Source organism: Uloborus diversus, unplaced genomic scaffold, assembly GCF_026930045.1.
Source record: "Uloborus diversus isolate 005 unplaced genomic scaffold, Udiv.v.3.1 scaffold_1305, whole genome shotgun sequence".
NCBI classification, from domain to species: Eukaryota; Metazoa; Arthropoda; class Arachnida; order Araneae; family Uloboridae; genus Uloborus; species Uloborus diversus.
The window spans coordinates 20,253-38,235 of NW_026557994.1; the positions used below are offsets into that span (position 1 = coordinate 20,253).

Genomic DNA, 17,983 nt, shown 5'->3' on the forward strand with positions numbered 1-17,983 from the left:
TAAAATCTGTGGGAAAATGACCAACTCCAACTCTTAAAATTTTAAACCTTCAAATCCTGTCTCTGACTTGTTTTTTCCAAAATTAGTCCTTCTCCAACTCTGCATCCTTGGTTTTTCAAGGCTGTGTAAAATACAATATTAAATGAAGTAATCTCTAACAACTCAAGTTAATGTATAATGATCAGATCTGAGAAAAGCCTCATCAATGTTAACTTAATATTCAAATCATGACAATACAAAATGCTAAAAAATTGCTGCCATTGCAAGAGGAATAAAGAGTAGCTACGAAAAGAAGGGTTAACTTTTTCAAAAAAAAAAACCTCCTGGGCTCCCAAACCCAATTTTTTTTGGAGGGAGAAATTTTTGATTTGTTGAATGAAACTTTAAATTTTACCGAATAACAAAAATGAACATACTCTTAGATACCTGCACTAAGGAGAAGAGACATAAAGCATTATAAATTAAAAAAATGTAATTTTTCAATGCAGTCTCCAACTTTGACAACTTGAGAGACAAAATTTAAGGGTAAAGAATTTTTTTTTCAAGCACGCCCCTGGGCAGACATACTTGCAAAATATCCACTGCCCAGTCATGCGATCTAGAGACTGCAGCTTCGACCTTGATAAAATGCACGAGAAATTAAGTTTATTTACCAGTTTGTTGCTAATCTCAGCTTTAATGAGAGAACATCTGCTTCCAGCTGGGTTATTAACTATTCTAGACTGATGAGTCTATAACAAGGACGAAGTTATAGTCTCCGGACAGGGCCCAATAAAGGCTGATTTTGCTGCCGTTTTTCGGTACCTTCACAAAAATCTTGTTTTGAAATACGTACTTTGACAAAAATCAAGTAATAAAATCAGTATATTCACAAAAACATCGAAAATTTCACAAAAAATTGCATTTTAAAATATAAAACTTGTTTCTCTGTTTAAAACAAAATTTACTCATAAAATAAAATTCTAAGCAGGTTTATATGAATAATCGCTTAAATAGCAACCTTTTTGTGGTATTTTAACTAATTTCTAGCTGTTTCTCACCAAAGTGTATTTATGCAATATCATCACGATCTTTTAACATATTTTGGGGCACCATTTTTCTCATAATTTCCATTATTGTACACAGTATTATATAGCCCATTAAGCTGAAATTACGATGGTATTTTTGGTACTTCTTAGGTTTTTAGCTCCCCCCCACCCAAAAAATGAAACCTTTTAAAAATAATACTAAATGACATTTAAACTTTTTGAACTAAAATTTCACTTTTTCGGTTTCTCTTTTACAAAAATTAGGAAGCCTCTAAAAGTTCACAAAAACAATGCTGATAAAAAAGAACATTCGCAGAAATAGAATGATGCAATACTTTCACAAAAATAGGTAGCAAGAAAAAAATCCTGGATTAGCCCCTGCTGGATGTCATGACCAGGCTGTCGGTATTTTGCATGTACTTGCTTTACGTTACCTTAGATAGTTTCCATTCAAAATGATACATTTTTGCTTAGTGATTTTTATATTCCTTATCACTGTTGTAATTATTTTATTAAATTTACTGGAAGTTATTTTTCAGCTAGTGCTACTGCAATGTGATAGATCTGTAGAATTTCATGCTCAATATGGAGGATATTATAAAACAAGGATTCCAAAATTTGGTCGTGATCTTGCTTACCACAAAGAATCATGTGATCTTCTCTTAGTTGGAGCTAGGTAAGGATCTAGTTAACCATTGCTACTTGATTTCAGGGACAAATGACCTTTAATAACTTTATGTTACTTAAATGAAATTTTTTTAATCAAACTAGGAGTGTTGGAAGTAGCCTATAGTCCATTCAGCGAGAAGTAATAGTGGAAGTAAACAAAGCAACTTGACACTTGGCAATACTGTTGTCTGCTTGGTGTTGGGATATAGGAAATATGCCCAAGCAAATAAGCGAAATGTTCGTGAACAGAATCACCAATCCAAGGAGTTATTAAAAAAAATTTGCAAATGTTGGTTCCAAACAGCAACCCTTTTTGTTTACTTCCACTATCACTTCTCCCTGAATGCACTATAGGAATAGTTAGCTACTACAATGCATGAGAGCCAATAGCTTGATCAAAAAAATACTGTTTTTCTCTTCTCTAACATTTCATTAAAATGTAAAATATGGTTATTTTTCTGCATGCAAATATTTTTTTGTTTCATCATTGATTTTTCATTTAAAATGTAATTCTAATTTATGTTTTATGTTTCAATAAGTAGTAAAGCTAAAACTGTGTTATTAATTTAGTTTACACGTATTATTGTGTTTTCTTTTAAAAGTTGTACCTCATCTTCAAGTTTCAATTTAATAGAAGCAAAATACAGTGGAAGACCATTATAACGCCGATATATGTAACGCAATTCTCTATAAACCACACAACTTTTCAGAAGTAAACAATAAGTTTTGGAAGCTTAAAAAATCCCTCTGTTTTGCTTTGCAAACATAAAAATTGTTAGGCAAATTAAATTTTGAAAGTTTTTCATGTTTCCATCTAAATTCAAAGCTTTTAAATTTAAAATTTGTACTCATAGTAAACAAAAAATACCAGATGGCTCTTGAAAATGCAGCTGTTATGCAAACCATGAAGCTAGCAGAAGTGCAGGATAATGCACTTTTTTTTGATTGTGAAACATATTTATTTGTGAATAACTAATTGAAATATTGGTGCTTTAATACTCATTGCAGATAAAACACATTCTGGAGTGCTAATATATAGATATATTCTGAATGTTAGTTTCAAAATTTGTGAAATGATCTATATAACTCAAAAACCTGTGCGTTATAACGGTCTTCTACTGTAATGAATGAAATTAGTATATGATCATTATACAAAGAAAAGTATTAACCAAGAATTTTAGAGCAAAATTAATTTCACTATATTAAGATAAATGAAGTGTAAAGGTTAATGTAATAAATATGAAAGATATAAAAGAAAATTATAGTAGTTAAATCTGTCGCCAGAGCTAATGGACGTAAGTCACATTATGATACTTTTATAGAAGAGAGGAAGAACTTTTTTCTGGCACACGCAAAGGATGGAAAGTGCACTCTTTTGACCCTGGTAAAAAATTGAAAAGGATTTTTTTAAAAAGAATTACGTTCACAGGACTCAATGCGGAATACCTAGGCTTCTAAGTACAATGCACTAATGAACGGAAAATCACAATTTTTTGTACTAAGTCAGTCTGGCTCTGAGGTACAGAAATGTGTTTGTATAAAGACAATAAATAACGTGTTGTATAGATGGCTTATTATTTATACTTCTCATTTTGAAATATTTTTTAATAAATATTTTGATTGGTAACAAGTATGAATTTTTTTTTTTGGAAAATGATCTTTACTAGTAATAAAGCTGAAAGTCTCTCTGTCCGGATGTCTGCCTGTCAAGATATCTGTGATGCGCAGAGCGCCTAGACTGGCACAAAGTTAGTTTGTAGCATGGGGGTGTGCACCTCGAAGCGATTTTTCGAAAATTCGATGTGGTTCTTTTTCTATTCCAATTTTAAGAACAAAAATATCATAAGATGGACGAGTAAATTACGAAATTATCATAACGTGGAACCGTAACATGAGCACAAGCCAATTGGCGAGAAAATTCACCATACATTATTTGTAAATGTACAGGCGAACCAAAATACCTTTTAATTTTTTTATTACGGAAAAAGCCGTGCGGGTACCACTAGTATGTTTATAAAGAAACATATTTACAAAATAAAAGGTTTCAAATGACAACATGTTAAAAAAATTTCCTGATTGTACTATTATTATTACTTTCTTCTATATCTAATATATAGAAGAAAGTATTGTTAGTGAATGGGGAACATAACATAATTTCTTGCTTTGAATACATTTAGATTATTGTATTTTGTATAAATTTTTTAATTAAATTGATTAATTTACAGTATCTTTCATAAATTTGGGCAATTGTATAAAGAAAGTTTAAATGGGATTTTTAATGTGGCAATGAACGTTATATTTCTAAATTTTTTAATTCAATAATTAAAATTACAGCATGTAGTTGGTATCATAAATCTAACACTGTAAAGTAATTTCTTTAAAAATAATTTTCAGTTCTGAAATTTATCGTCTAAACTTGGAGCAAGGAAGATTCCTCAGTCCTTATCAAACAAATGCCAGGTAATAAATTTCAATTTAAATATATGTATTCAAAAATTATTCAATATTTCATTAAAGTTTATGAAAATGTTTATGATTTCTTTGTAAGCATTCTAATATTTTTTATTAAACTATTTTACAGCTCTATAAACAAAATTGCTGTGCATTCAGAGTATGATATAATAGCATGTGGAACTATAGAGGTAGTTTTTTTAAGTAAATTGTGATTAATTTTTAAAAAATTTTACAATATTATTTGTAAAGAAAATCCAAATTGCAGAAACATTTCTCTCATGTATTGACTTTACATTTGCAAAATGTGCAGTGTCGTGAATGGTCAGCTATTCATTCATATTGTAGTGCAAAAAAAGTAAATAAATTAAAATAATGATAAAAAATTAAAAAAAAAATGTTACATTTAAAGCATGAAAATAACACAAAAATCCTTAATTTAATGCATCCATATCTTAAGAAATTTTGTATTTATAATTTTTTAAACAGTTTTGAGATTGTTTAAATAAATTTAAAAAAAAATATTTGTAAATAATGTAAAGTAATGTAAGAAAGTTTCTCAAAATACCTCACATTGAAATATGATATTTGTTTTAGGGTAAAGTGGAAGCATGGGATCCTCGAATGCGAGAAAGGATTGGAACTTTGGATTGTGCACTGAACTGCATGGCAGACAATACTGTGTAAGTTTTTTTTTTTTTTTGAAATATATGTTTATTGATATTTATTTTCATTTTTCTTGATTTGGATGAATGTCCCTTTGTTTATACAAATATGATTGGCTCAAAAATAAATATGTTATGAAACAAAAAATGAACAGAAATCCTGCAAGTGACTTTTAGGTGTGTTCTAAAATTTAACTGAGACATGTTAATGAAGGTTTTTTTTCCCCTCAGGTTTGTATTAAATTATTTTGTCTTGTAATTTAACTTCTTAATAACTTAGTAGTAAGTGGGATCAAGCTCAATTTGTATCATTATTGACTTTGTTCTGAATTGTGTGTTCAAAAATTTACTGAATAAAACTTTACTTGAACTTACTTTATGAAATGTATGTGCAGTGTAATTTAAAAGTTTAAAACGAGGTTGAACATTTGACGATATGCCTTCAATACTTGCCAAGTAGTAAGCATTTTCATTGTTCTGAAAAAAATCTAATCAAACTGTTCAGGGCCAGCGGAAAAAGGAAGAAGTGCTTTCCCAGGCCCACACACTTCACAGGCATACGTATGCAGAGGCCCGGGGGATTGTCTTAGTTAGCCTTATTTTATTTAAAAACTAATGTAAAAACATTACTGCAATTGAACACGCTGAAATTTGTAGTTAACTGTGGCTTCATTTCAATGAAACAAATGGTTACATATGAATGTAAATTTTAAAAAGTTATAAATTTGCATAAAAGTACCCAAAATATAGATAAAACATTGAAATAAAAAAAAAGAAAATACAGTAAAGCCTTTCCTAACGGACATCTCTCAAAGGGGGACACCCCTCTTATTCGGACAATATTTAATTCCCCGGTTTCAAGGCAAATAACATTATTAAACCCCTGTCCTGCGGACACCCCTGTATTGCGGACAAAAAAAATTGTCTCGCTATTGTCCATATTTGAGGGATTTTACTGTATCTGAGACAAAAGTGAGAAATCTATAATACTAATTACTACTTAGATAATTCTGAAGCTTTGTGATGTCCACTTGTCGTTATTTTGCACTTTATTCCCCTTACTATACTTGAGGCAAACCTAGCCTGACAGCATTGTGAAGGCTACGCAGATCCTGATCACAGCATTTTAAGGCTGCCAGGTTAGGTTAGCCCCAAGTATACTGTCCACATCCTCAGCTTCACTTCTTATGATGTTTGAAAATAACTCCCTCTGATTCATTCAGCAATTTAGACATCTTACTCTCAGAATTTTTTTTACTCTTTTGGTCTTCTCCATGGCGATTGAAACAACACTGTTCTTAACCGTACAAAATTGGTTTTCTATTGCAGAGTGATGAAAATGTTATTATTTTACAGTCTGTAACAAAAGAAACATGGTGCCCATGGGCCCTTGAAAGTGCTTTATTTCAGTGATCTGTTATGAAGAGCCCTTTAAATTACTTAATTTTGAAAAACAATCCTTAATTATTTTTGCAAGGTGCTTTTTTAGTTTTTTTTCAGCAAGTCTTTAAAAAAGGAAAGATTGTGCTTTCTCTTCATTTTTTAGCCTACTTTACCAATAAAAGTCAGAAAAAGAAGAAAAAAGCATGAAAGAAGGCTTAATGCATCTTAAAAATATCGTGAAAAACAAAAAAAAAGTCAAAAATAAATAAAATAATTAAATAAATATCGAAAAATTAAAAATTGGAAAGTAGGGTATTGAGATGGGGAAAAATGTGTCGATCTGTCTGTCTGTCCCCCCCTCCCTAATAACTTTTGAGTGAATAGTCCGATTCGAACATTTTTTTTTTGTTCGAAAGATCTCAGCGAGGACACCTCATTCCTATATTCATATTTTGATTTGAACTATTTTTTGTTCAATTTTGAACAGTTCAAAAAAACTGAACATTAGCGCTTATGGGGAAATTCAAGCCAATTCCAAACTGTGAGGCGAATTTGCTTTAAACAAGCTTTGTAGGAAAAAGCTTTTGATGAAAAACTTTTGTATAAAATATCTTTTTGAATTGAACAATTTTCCGTTCAATTTTGAACAGTTCAAATCCCTTGACATTAGCGCCTACAGGGAAACTGAAAGTCAATGCAGATTCCGTACTTGAAGGCGGATTTACTTCAAACAAATTTTGTTGGAAATAGCTCTTGACTACAAACTCCAGACTCCGACTCCGAGAATTTAGGGGCTCCAGACTCCGACTCCGAATACCCGACTTCGACTCTGACTTCGTAACTTTGGCAAAAATTTATACATGGAGGAAAAATGACCGATTCTGATTCTTGGATATTCTACTCTGACTCCTTTATCTCAAAATGAAATTGACTCCGACTCCACAGATATGGTTTTAACTGTGAAATAACTTTATTTGTTCTTTTATTTTATTTTATTTATTTTTTTTATGCTTCTAATTTTTTAGATGAGTGAGGAATATTTTATTCTTAGAAATCAGCTTAAAATATTTAAAAAATATGTTTAAAATAATTTGCAATTTTAGCTATTTTTGAGAATATTGATCAGGTACTAGAAAGTAGTATGGGTATACGGGAAAGTAGGCTCGTTTAGTTCTAGATGGAACTTCTTGTTCTATTATCTCTCTCTCTCAAATTTCAAGCCCATTGTTTATTTATTTTACTGAAACTTGAAATTTCAATGAATTACAAATGAAACTGCCCATCTTTGTTAATGTTTTGAACTATTTTTTTTTCTGTCAAAATGAATATTTATTAAATATTTTTTTGAAGTTTCTCTGCTCCCGTTTTCTCAGTATCTTTTTGTTTTCTGTTTAAAGCTTACCATAAATTTTTAATATCTGATGAACTGCTTGCCTTTGCTCATACTTTAGTTTGATTAAACAGATATGTCATCAATTGCACACTTACAAGCTTTTATGCATTTATTCATGCAACTACTCCACATTTTTCAGAGTTTCTCTGTGATAACAGAAACTTTGCTAAGAAATTTGCTTTGTATTTCTGGCCAAAATTCATTGAATAAGCATTTTCAAGCAATCATGGGATGTCTACGCTGCCGTACTAAAAGCAAAAGTCATATCTGCATCTGAGTTCAAAATGAGAAATTGCTGTTTAAAGATGTTTGGCTCCATGTATTTGATTCTGATAGAGGTTTTTTTTTGGTTTTTAAAAATATTTCCCATTCACATATGGCGATAAAACATTATTTTGGGGTGAAATATGCAACAAAGAACCACCTGGTGACCGTAACTCAATTTTGATAAAAAGTGCAGATACGACTTTTATGCTTAGCTTGGCAGTACAAAAGTATGACTTAATAAATGTGTTATGCAAGGTTCCTGATAAAGCACAAGACCGTGAGACTGTTCACTTTTAAAAGGCATCTCACTGGAAAAATATTCAGTGCAGAATTTTTTCGTAATTTTATCACATGTGGTAAATTGAACTATTGGATTAAAAAAAAATATCCCTTTCAATTTTTAAAAATCTCACTCTAATTTCAACAGAGGGTGAGATTTTCTCACTCACATTTTTGTCATTAATTAAATACTTATAATTATTTTTATGCTAGTAAAATGATTATAAAAGTACAAGCACAAAACTTAGATATTTAGTTTTATTTTTTTAATGATTTTTATACACAGCATTGAACAGCTCTGAAAAATCAAAATGCTTCTCAATGCCATCATAGATGGTTTCAAATCGTTTGTTTAAGGTTTTGCAACCCTGCGTTTAGCTTAAATTTCAAATTTTTTATCTTAATATGCATTAACGCTGTTGTCCTTATTTTTTCACTCCATTTTATTGAAATTTATATATTTTTGGATTTTCTATTTGTTATTGGGATGAGGTATGAATTCTGATAAAACAAGTACGAAAATCATATGATATACCAAGAACCCAATGAAAAAACCTAGTTAGAGAAAAATAGGGTGCTTTAAAGTGCTTTATTTTTATTTCTATTTTGGAGTGGGAACCCTGAGAAATGTTTCAAATGCAGGCATCTTTGATGAAACTAAAACTGTTGGTCTTAAGAAAAATATTTTCGATTTTGTTTTGTATTTTTTTGATGGTTTTTTAATACTTGCTAATTATTTTAACCTTTGAGACTGAGATAGTACACATACAGAAATATTTCGTCCTCAGAAAAGTGATTGGAATGTTGATCCTGGACCAGGGTTTTAAATAGAGCGTGGAACTGCATGAAACACGCACAAAATCAGAAAATCCCACGCAATTTAAAGGTCCGTGCAGGATTCCCCTCCTCCCCTAAATTCTTAAACTTAATATTGAATCCCAGATGGGGAAAGGGTTGAAGGAGAAATTTTTTTTCCTTTGAGTGTCGTATTACCGAAGAGCGAATGATCCCCCCCCCCCTTCACCAGCACAATCCAGATTTTCCCGTCAAACTTTGAGAGCAACCCTACTGGAAATGCCACATCATCCATTCTTTCATACAACTAAATAAAAGAAAAATGACCGCCAAGTCTCCCATTATTTGGAAATAATGGAAGGCTTGGTGATCAGGAATGGAAGGATTTGGCATTATTGCTAGAATGATGATTTTCTCAATTTATTTTTATTTTTTTTATTTTTTTTTATAAAGTGGGAAATAATATTTTTTTAAATGAAGTGGAAATCCTAAAAGCATGTAAGAGTACAATGAAGTTATAAAACACCATGCTGTTTATACAATGCAATTTCCGCTCTTATTTCGCCTGTTTCAAAAGAATGCTTTTAACATTTAGAATTCGTCCTGGCACTCACCTTTCTGCCTATGTCCGAAAAAGTGGCGATTTCTGCGAGGTCAGAGGTTACAACGCGGTTCTTTAAGCACTCATTTTCTTTTGAAATGCATCAAATACTTTTCGCCATTTTGTCTTTGCTAGTTTAAACGTTGTATTTTAAAAATTTTGAACTCCATAGCTTCTTTTTTATTTTGGAAAATATTTATACATTTATCTTAACGATGGATAAATTTTTAATAAAGCATCTGTCAATTCAAAGTAATTCAAGTATACATCAGCGATTGACAAATTCCGATCTGCCGGCATCAATGAATTGTGATCCGCCAGCTTCAACAAATTGGGATCAGAAAAGATCCGAAAGCTACTGGAATAAAGTTCATTCTCAATAGGTATGCAATTTTTTTCACTTTAAACTTTTTGACCATCAGAGAAAAAGTCTTTGCACAGTAGAATTCCAATTATTTTAATCAATGGGGACCAAAACCCATTCAAATAATTAGAATAAAAAAAAGGTTATTTTATATAATTATTGAGTGTAATGTTACTTAGTTATAAAATATTTTTAAAAAAAATGAAATAATAAAATAAAATTGCAAAATAAGTGAATAATTATTTGACGATGATATTGTTATTTCACTAAAAAAAATTATAATTTAAAAATGAATAAATAGAGAAATAAAATAAAAATGAATTTTTAAAAATTCTAAAAAAATTTTCAGTGCTAATGCTGGAAAATGAAAATCCTCCCCCAAGTTAAAAAAATCCCTCTTGGAATCTGAAGTAAAAGGGGACATTTCTCCCTAAAAATTGAACCCTATTTCAAACCCTGCTGGACAATCCTTTGCTCTAGAAACAGGCAAATTCTCAGAGATTAAATCCTTTATAAATTCTTGATAAATCTCTGTCTTCAATGGCAAAGTTTTGAGTTTTAAACCCTAACTTCAGTGCATTTGTCACTAATGTGCACAACTTCAGTCTCAAGGATTAATCGTTTTTCTGTAAGTTAGTACAGCTTGCTTGCTTTACCTTGTAATTTCATGTTTTTAGTGTTGATGGTCTGCCGTCTATAACAGCATTATCATTTGAACATGGCTTAACTTTGGGCGTTGGAACTTTTACTGGACAGGTAATTCAAAAATGTTTTTATTTAAATATGCTTCACAGTTTCTTCTATCTTAGAGAACTATTTCATTTTACTAACACATTCCTTTTTAGCAAAATTACAAGAACAAGGTTAGATGATTTCTAAATGTACGATGAGCTGTATTCCTACTTATACCGCCGTGGGCAAATAAACAGCAGTATCTGCAGAAATGAGTTTTCGATGTATTTAAGGAAATACGTTTTGTATTCAATGCTAACAATAGGGAAATGTTGAAATTGGACGTTTTTTTTGTGCTTTTCTTTCAGCGGAAACCAAATAAGTAAGCTTGTACAATGAAGCTGAGATGCAATAAATGACAAAAATGAAAAAAAAAAAAAAAAAAAAAATTGCTGTTACTGCCCTTTACCTGCCCACGGCAGTATAATTTGATGACAAGGAGAGAAAAATAAATGCATTGATTAGTAGTGAGACGTTGCTGAATATTTTTCCGATTCTGATTCTTAATGCTTTACCTTTAAGAGCTTGTTGATATACATTGAATATGCTGCTCATTTTGCTTTTTTTTCTCAATAATAATCATAGTACAATTTTGAGCAAGTAGCCGGAAAATTTTGGTTTAACTTCCTCTTAATTTTCAAATGTGAATCTCTTTAATTTCTGAAAGTTATAGGGACGCTAAACAGTTGAATTTTCTTTCGGACTAAAGCAAATTAAAAGTTCTATGCTAGAGTAGAAACATAGCTCAAATTATAATCTATTGTGATCTCTGAAAATTAACAGAAGCTTTATTGAAAATAATTTATTTTGATTTTTAATAACTTTCTGGGAAATGTGCTTGCATGCAGAGGCGTAGCTAAGGGGGGGGGGGGGTTTGGGGACAAACCCCCCCCCCCCGAAAAGTTAGTCTCAAAAAAAAAAAAGAGAAAAAGAAGAGAGAAGAGAAAGAAAAAAAAAGAAGAAAAGGAAAAAATTCCAAGCGATTTTATATATATATATATATATATATATATATATATATATATATATATATATATAGCTAGACCCGACTTTCGGGGGGGGGGGGTTACTTCTCATATATATATATATATATATATATGAGAAGTAACCCCCCCCCGAAAGTCGGGTCTAGCTACGCCACTGCTTGCATGTGAAATAATGTTTATATTTCAAAAATATTCAGAAATAATCTGCGTACAAGGCTTATGCTTAATTGTTAAAAATCTTATTTGTTTTGATAATTATATTGTTATGCCATGAAATTGAAATACAAAAAATTATGCAAAAATATTTAATTTTTGTACAGAAACATAATTCATGTGTAAGAAAAAACAAACAGGTGTAACAAAAATTAGTATTTTTTAAAAAGCAAAGGGTGTATTGTTCAAATTGAGCTTTATTGTTAGTTTGAACTACAATTAGTGAAATCATTGCTGAGTAATTTTCTTGATTTTAGAATGTTTTTTCTTTCTTAAATTTATTTGTTATTCTTCTCCTAGATTCTACTTTATGACATTAGGACCAATAAGCCGTTTGTGGTAAAAGATCATATGTATGGCCTTCCAATAAAAAATGTTGACTTTATTAAAAGTGAAGAACTTGTGGTATCTCTTGATCCAAAATGTGTCAAATTTTGGAATCAGAATACAGTAAGTAACACATTTAGTAAATAATCTTGCAAGTTATTTCAGGCAACTTTTATAGAGTCTTACTTTTTAAAATGTTTAAAAAATTTATAATTAATTATCGTATTTACAAGCGCAGCCAGAAAAACCGTCTAGAGGGGTTTTTTTGATCAAAAATACCTCCTTGGATTGGTTTCTCGATCAAAAACGGAGGGTTTTTTTTGATCAACAGTCCTGTCATATGATTTAACTACTGTTTTAGAATACGCATTTATGTTATAACCAATGCCCCAAAATCCCCCTTCGCTGCGCCACTGATTGTATTGCATAGTTTGTGAAGAATACAGTGAAATCCTGTTACAACAAACTTCAAGGGACCCGAAATTTTGTTATTGTAGTAGAATTCAAACAGTGTAATTTGAACTAAAGCAGAACTGATATTTTGGTGTTTTGATATTTGTTGTAACAGGATTTCACTGTATTATGTTCTAAAAGATATTTTTAAACTTAATACCTAACTACTTCAGTATGTTGTTCCTCACAGTATTTGTTTTTGATGGAGAGGAAAACTTGTGATTGGTTTGATATAGTGCTTAGAAAATATTTTTAATCAATTTTTTCAAAATCACAATAAATAAATAAAGTGTAAAAGTTAAAATAATAAGTTTTAAGTATGCATATAATTTTCTTTTCCGCACAATTATGTGCTGTTTCAATTTTTTTTACCATGTAAGAAAGTGGTAAAAAACTGTGCCAGATGAAGTTTATTTGAAATGTGTATAATGTTTACAGTGCTTGGGGCTTTCATAGTAATTTATTTCTTATTAACGAATTTGAACAGTCTTAGCTCAAATTGCTTCAGGCTATGTTGGCTATAATACTAATTAGAAAAATCAATTTCAATAGTAAATTATCAGTTTTACATGCAAAATACATTTGATACTTTAATATATTAACTATCATAATAAAAAATTACTAGCTTTAACCACCAGGACAAAAAGTTAAGTTTCAAATTGTCATGAAAAATTTTTTAAACGACAAAGCGGTTATGTAATTTGCTTAGTTTAATAGAAAAAACTTTCAGTGAGTTACCGTTGTGATATTAGAAGTAATTAAAACCCCATTAACGCCTTTTTTGTTAAAGCCAAAAATACAAACAAAAAACAATGCTTACTAAGAATAGGTTATATGCATGCGCAAAGTCTTTTATTACGAACAGTATTTACAAACATAATAATGTCAAAAAACACTGCAAATACATCATAAATTTACCGCATAAACTGATAACATTGTGAAAAAAATTATGAAAAAATAGACCAAATACTGTCATACCAGAATTTTGGTAACTTTGATAAATGTCTCTCAAAACCCCAAATTGGTAAATGTTTCTCAATATCCCAAACTAAAAAGGTTCATTCAATTTGCTTAGTGTGCAATTCAATTATATCCACATTTCTACAAAGTTTCCTACAACACGTTAATGTAACTCCTATTTTGTAGTAAGTTACCGCCCTAAGCCAGGGCTAAAGCAGAAATAAATAAAATTCACCGCCAGCTCAGTTATTTCATCTGAGGACTGCAGTTTCATGCTTTTTAGCACTCATCAGCCCGGAATAAGAAGTAACTGAGTTGCGGAAAACCTCTTAAAGGAGCCAAAACCAAGAGAGCCAAATAAACTGGTAGCTAATGTAGAATTAGCACACCAGATGAGTGACCGCAGCAGTTTTGTAAACACGTGCAAGTAAAAAAGCACGAAACTGTAGTCCTCGGATGGAATAACTGAGCTGGCTGTGTATTTTATTTATTTTTGCCTTAGCCCTGGCTTAGGGCGGTAACTTACTACAAAATACCTAGTTTCGCCTTCAATCTTTGAGTTCAACCGCACCATTGTTGGGTTCACTCATCTGGTGTGCTAATTCTACATTAGTTACATGTTTGTTTGGCTTTCTGGACTCCTTTAAGAGGTTTTTTGTCTCCAGCTCAATTACTTCCTATTCCAGGCTGATGAGTGCTAAAAAGCACGAAACTGCAGTCCTCGGATGGAATAACTGAGCTGGTGGTGTATTTTATGTAATATGACTCCTAGTTATGTACTATTGCACTACTTTGAAAAGTGAGCAATGTTAACTTTGTGCAATATTAGTAGTAACAGTGCATTTGTGGTTAAAGTTAACTTCTATGTGTGGTAATGAATTTATAACAATAACAACATTTACAAAACTTTTTTTTAGGGCAAACCGTATACTACTATTCAAGCTCCAGTTCATTTAAATGATCTGTGTATTGTTCCTAATTCAGGTAATTTCTTTAACTGCATCCATTATTTTGTTATTGTTGACATTTGTTATTAAAGAGAAAATATGAAATCAATATTTTAGTGTAAATAAATTTGTCGGGTTTTCCTTTCTAACAGGCACGTAGCTAGAACTTTGTTAAGGGGGGGGGGTCCAAGGTTGCACGAACTTCAAAAGAGGAGGCATACTAAAGCAGACTTAGTAGCTCAGATTTACGTTAAAAAATAAATCCAGTTAAAACTAATTATGAGAATATGATAATTAACTAAAATTAATTAAATGATTGAAATTGATAGAGCAATTTAAAAAAAAATTTCATATTAAGTAGCGAAGAAATTATTGTCAGTTTATAAAATTAACATTAAACTCAAAATTATGCCATACTAAGTTTCCAAACATGGATAAAAAAATTCCATTACACAAGCTTCCTCTGTTCTGATGCTTTGAAAATGAGTGATATAATTCCTACTAATAAAAAGTTCACAATAAAAGAAAATCAGAAAATGAAAAAATGAAAAAATGTTCTAGGGATTACTTGGAAAATGCAGGTGATAATTTAATGAAATATTAAAGCTTTGTTTGATATTTCAACAAAATATGTACAAGTCATTTTATTTGAAAAAATAAAGAAATCTATATCTATCGATTTGAATGTATAACTGTATGAATGCTATATAACGTAATTCCGCCACTCTGTTTGATTTGAACAAGATTTCTAGCAAAATTCAACCACCCTCTCGACGAAAATATTAGCAAGGTTTCATTTAAAAAACTGGAACTAGTTCTTTATTTATTTACGTTTATAACATTCTCTTGATAATACGAAATTGAATGAAATTTCTAATTTTATCCACTTTCTTATTATTATTTCTAACCATCATTTAAAAGCTTGAACAAACTATTAACTCTTTGAGGGACGGAGACTTCCTTTGCTGCAATCATTAGAAAAAAAAAAAGCGCATTGACGTTTTTTTTATCGTTATTATTATTTTTTTTTTTTGCAACGAATTGGTAAAATAAGCTATCTTAGGATCAGTTATGGTAATTTTTTTTCTTTCTAATGGGGCTTCGTTAGAGGCTTTAGCCTTTTCAGACATAGTGCGAACCACCAATATGGCATCTAGTCTTTCATATGCTGCCATTAAGGATGTGACTGGCACAGGAAGTTTTGACGCCGAGTTTCCACCAGATGGAGACACTTGAGCTCTTTGCGATGCAAAACTGCACTAGGGGTTTAATTTTGTCAAACCAAACGAATACCTGAGAGATCTTTTACCTGACGAGTAATGGAATGAATAATGAATGAAATTAAGCATCTATGTATTTTTATTTGAACAACATTTTGGCAAAAAAGGAAATGATTGCTTTTTATAAATGTTTTTTTTATAAGGTCATGACTGATTTGAACATTATTGGCAATTTTCGTCTGATGTTTTCAATTTGATGCTTCATTTAAAAGATCAAGAGGAGGCATTGCACCCACCTATCTCACCACCAAACACGAGTTCTGTTTATTCTGCTAATACAAAACAACTTCTGTACAGACCAGTCTTTTTCAAATTAAAAAAAATAATTGTAAACAACTACAGGGAAAATGGCAATATGCTCTGTTACGAATTATCGTGACACTATTTGATTATAGCCTGGTTACTTTACTGTCTTAATTAGCAGTAAGCAAGTGTTATACTCGAAAATTTCATAATTTGGAGTCAAGCGTCAAATTTTGATCATTAAGGTAGTCTTCGTCCCGTTTGCGATAATACAGCAGCATCAAATTAGATACATTTTCAACAATATGTATGCATAAAGCTAGCTAATTTTTGGAAACAAAACTTATAAGTTTCTCATAGCCTCAGTTTGCAAATCATTTGCTCCTCAGTCATCTGATGTTCCAAAGTCTACAGACAATCTTTTGTAAAAACTCTTAGAATAATTGTGGTTAAAAATCCAGTAATAATTTGAATCAATCTTCTAAAGTTAATTTAACAATAATAACACTTCTGATTCTTTCATTTTCAAATTGGTATAGCTTCCATTATAGGAGCAATTTTGTAATCATCCTGTATTCGCGAAAGCATATCATATTTTATGACGTAGGTATTGACTTTTTTTTTCGTTCTTTTATGTGATGTTAGTAAAATATATTCTAGTGCAAGAAATAGCAAGTAATTTTAACTTGAAGAAATTAAAAGTTAAAAAAAAAAATAATAATATAGAAGTGAAAAACACAATAAAATTTACCTCGCATTCACCTTTTTTTTTTATTATTTGCTTGTAACGCAGTAAATAGCAGAGGTTTTCACCTGATAATTTATAGTTAAATGCATATGTCCGTTTTTACGTTTAATGCTACCTTCGCAATTTACTAATGATGGATGCATGGATGCTTACTAAATAATTCCTCAGTACAAAGGCGGTAAATAACAATCAGAAAATTTATTCCTATGAAGCAAATATAAATATGCTTTACTTGAAAAACAGAACAACATCGAAGAAAGATTTTGTTCTTCAGTTAAAAGTAACTAACGGCTTTTTTCTTGGAACCATAGACTCACAATTCAGTAAGACTTAAAAGTACGAATTTCAAATAATTACTTTTAAATTACATGTGTCATGTGTTAATATGGCAGAACTTGCAATTTCATAAACTGATCAGAGTAAAATACTCGATTAATTTTCAATTTCATTCTTCGCTGTATAAAATTTTGATACAGCGAAAAATAATTTCGTTAATTATTCACTTACTTTACTTTCAAACACACATTCTTTTTGGGCATTTAATATGTTTCATGGTCATGTTTAAATATTGGGTGGAAAAACATCCGTACAAATCTAGTTTGTTTCTCAGAAAGGAGAGAATTTTCTCAAAGTTATCTTGAGCTAAAAATAAGACACAAATGTTCAAAAAAAAAAAAAAAAAAAAAGCTAACTTTTATTCAGGATTACAGTTCAAAAGTTGTAAGCTTCTGGGGACATAAGTAATCTATTATTGTTAAAAATAAGCTAAAAGTTTAAATAAGATTATTAATCAAAATATAAAATGAATCTAAAATGAATCATCCCAAAAATATAAACAGCAAATATAAATTAATTAATAATTAATGTTCGTTTTTTCTCATCCTCAAACACACGAAATGTGCAGAATTTCTTTTTCGTTTTTGTCTGAACTTAATTTTTAAATGGGAAAACACATTAGCAGACAAAATTGCTCGTATTGTTAAGAAACCTTCAAAAGGGAACTACAACTTACCTAGTTTGTGTAAACTTAATTTTCTTCTGATTACGAATTTGTTCTAGATACGTTTCCTATAAGTATGTAATAGAAAAATACTGTGTGTTAAAACAGAAAATAATAGGCATTTCAATTACTGATTCACAACAGATGCACCCCACTCTGGCTGTCCTTCGTGCAGCATGTGTCTAGGAAATCAAGTCCG

The 17,983-nt window shown here is 30.6% G+C and overlaps 1 protein-coding gene across 1 annotated transcript in view; it reads left to right on the forward strand.

The window, feature by feature from the left end:
• LOC129232691 (nucleolar protein 10-like) overlaps positions 1-17,983 on the forward strand; it is a gene marked incomplete at its 3' end in the record, with an annotated part of 30,024 nt that overhangs the window by 845 nt on the left and 11,196 nt on the right. Inside the window, exons 2-8 of the mRNA XM_054866820.1 lie at positions 1,568-1,704; positions 4,092-4,157; positions 4,279-4,339; positions 4,746-4,831; positions 10,573-10,651; positions 12,127-12,276; positions 14,484-14,550. Of these exons, the coding sequence (XP_054722795.1) occupies positions 1,568-1,704; positions 4,092-4,157; positions 4,279-4,339; positions 4,746-4,831; positions 10,573-10,651; positions 12,127-12,276; positions 14,484-14,550 (646 nt within the window). The remainder of the gene's footprint in view (positions 1-1,567; positions 1,705-4,091; positions 4,158-4,278; positions 4,340-4,745; positions 4,832-10,572; positions 10,652-12,126; positions 12,277-14,483; positions 14,551-17,983) is intronic.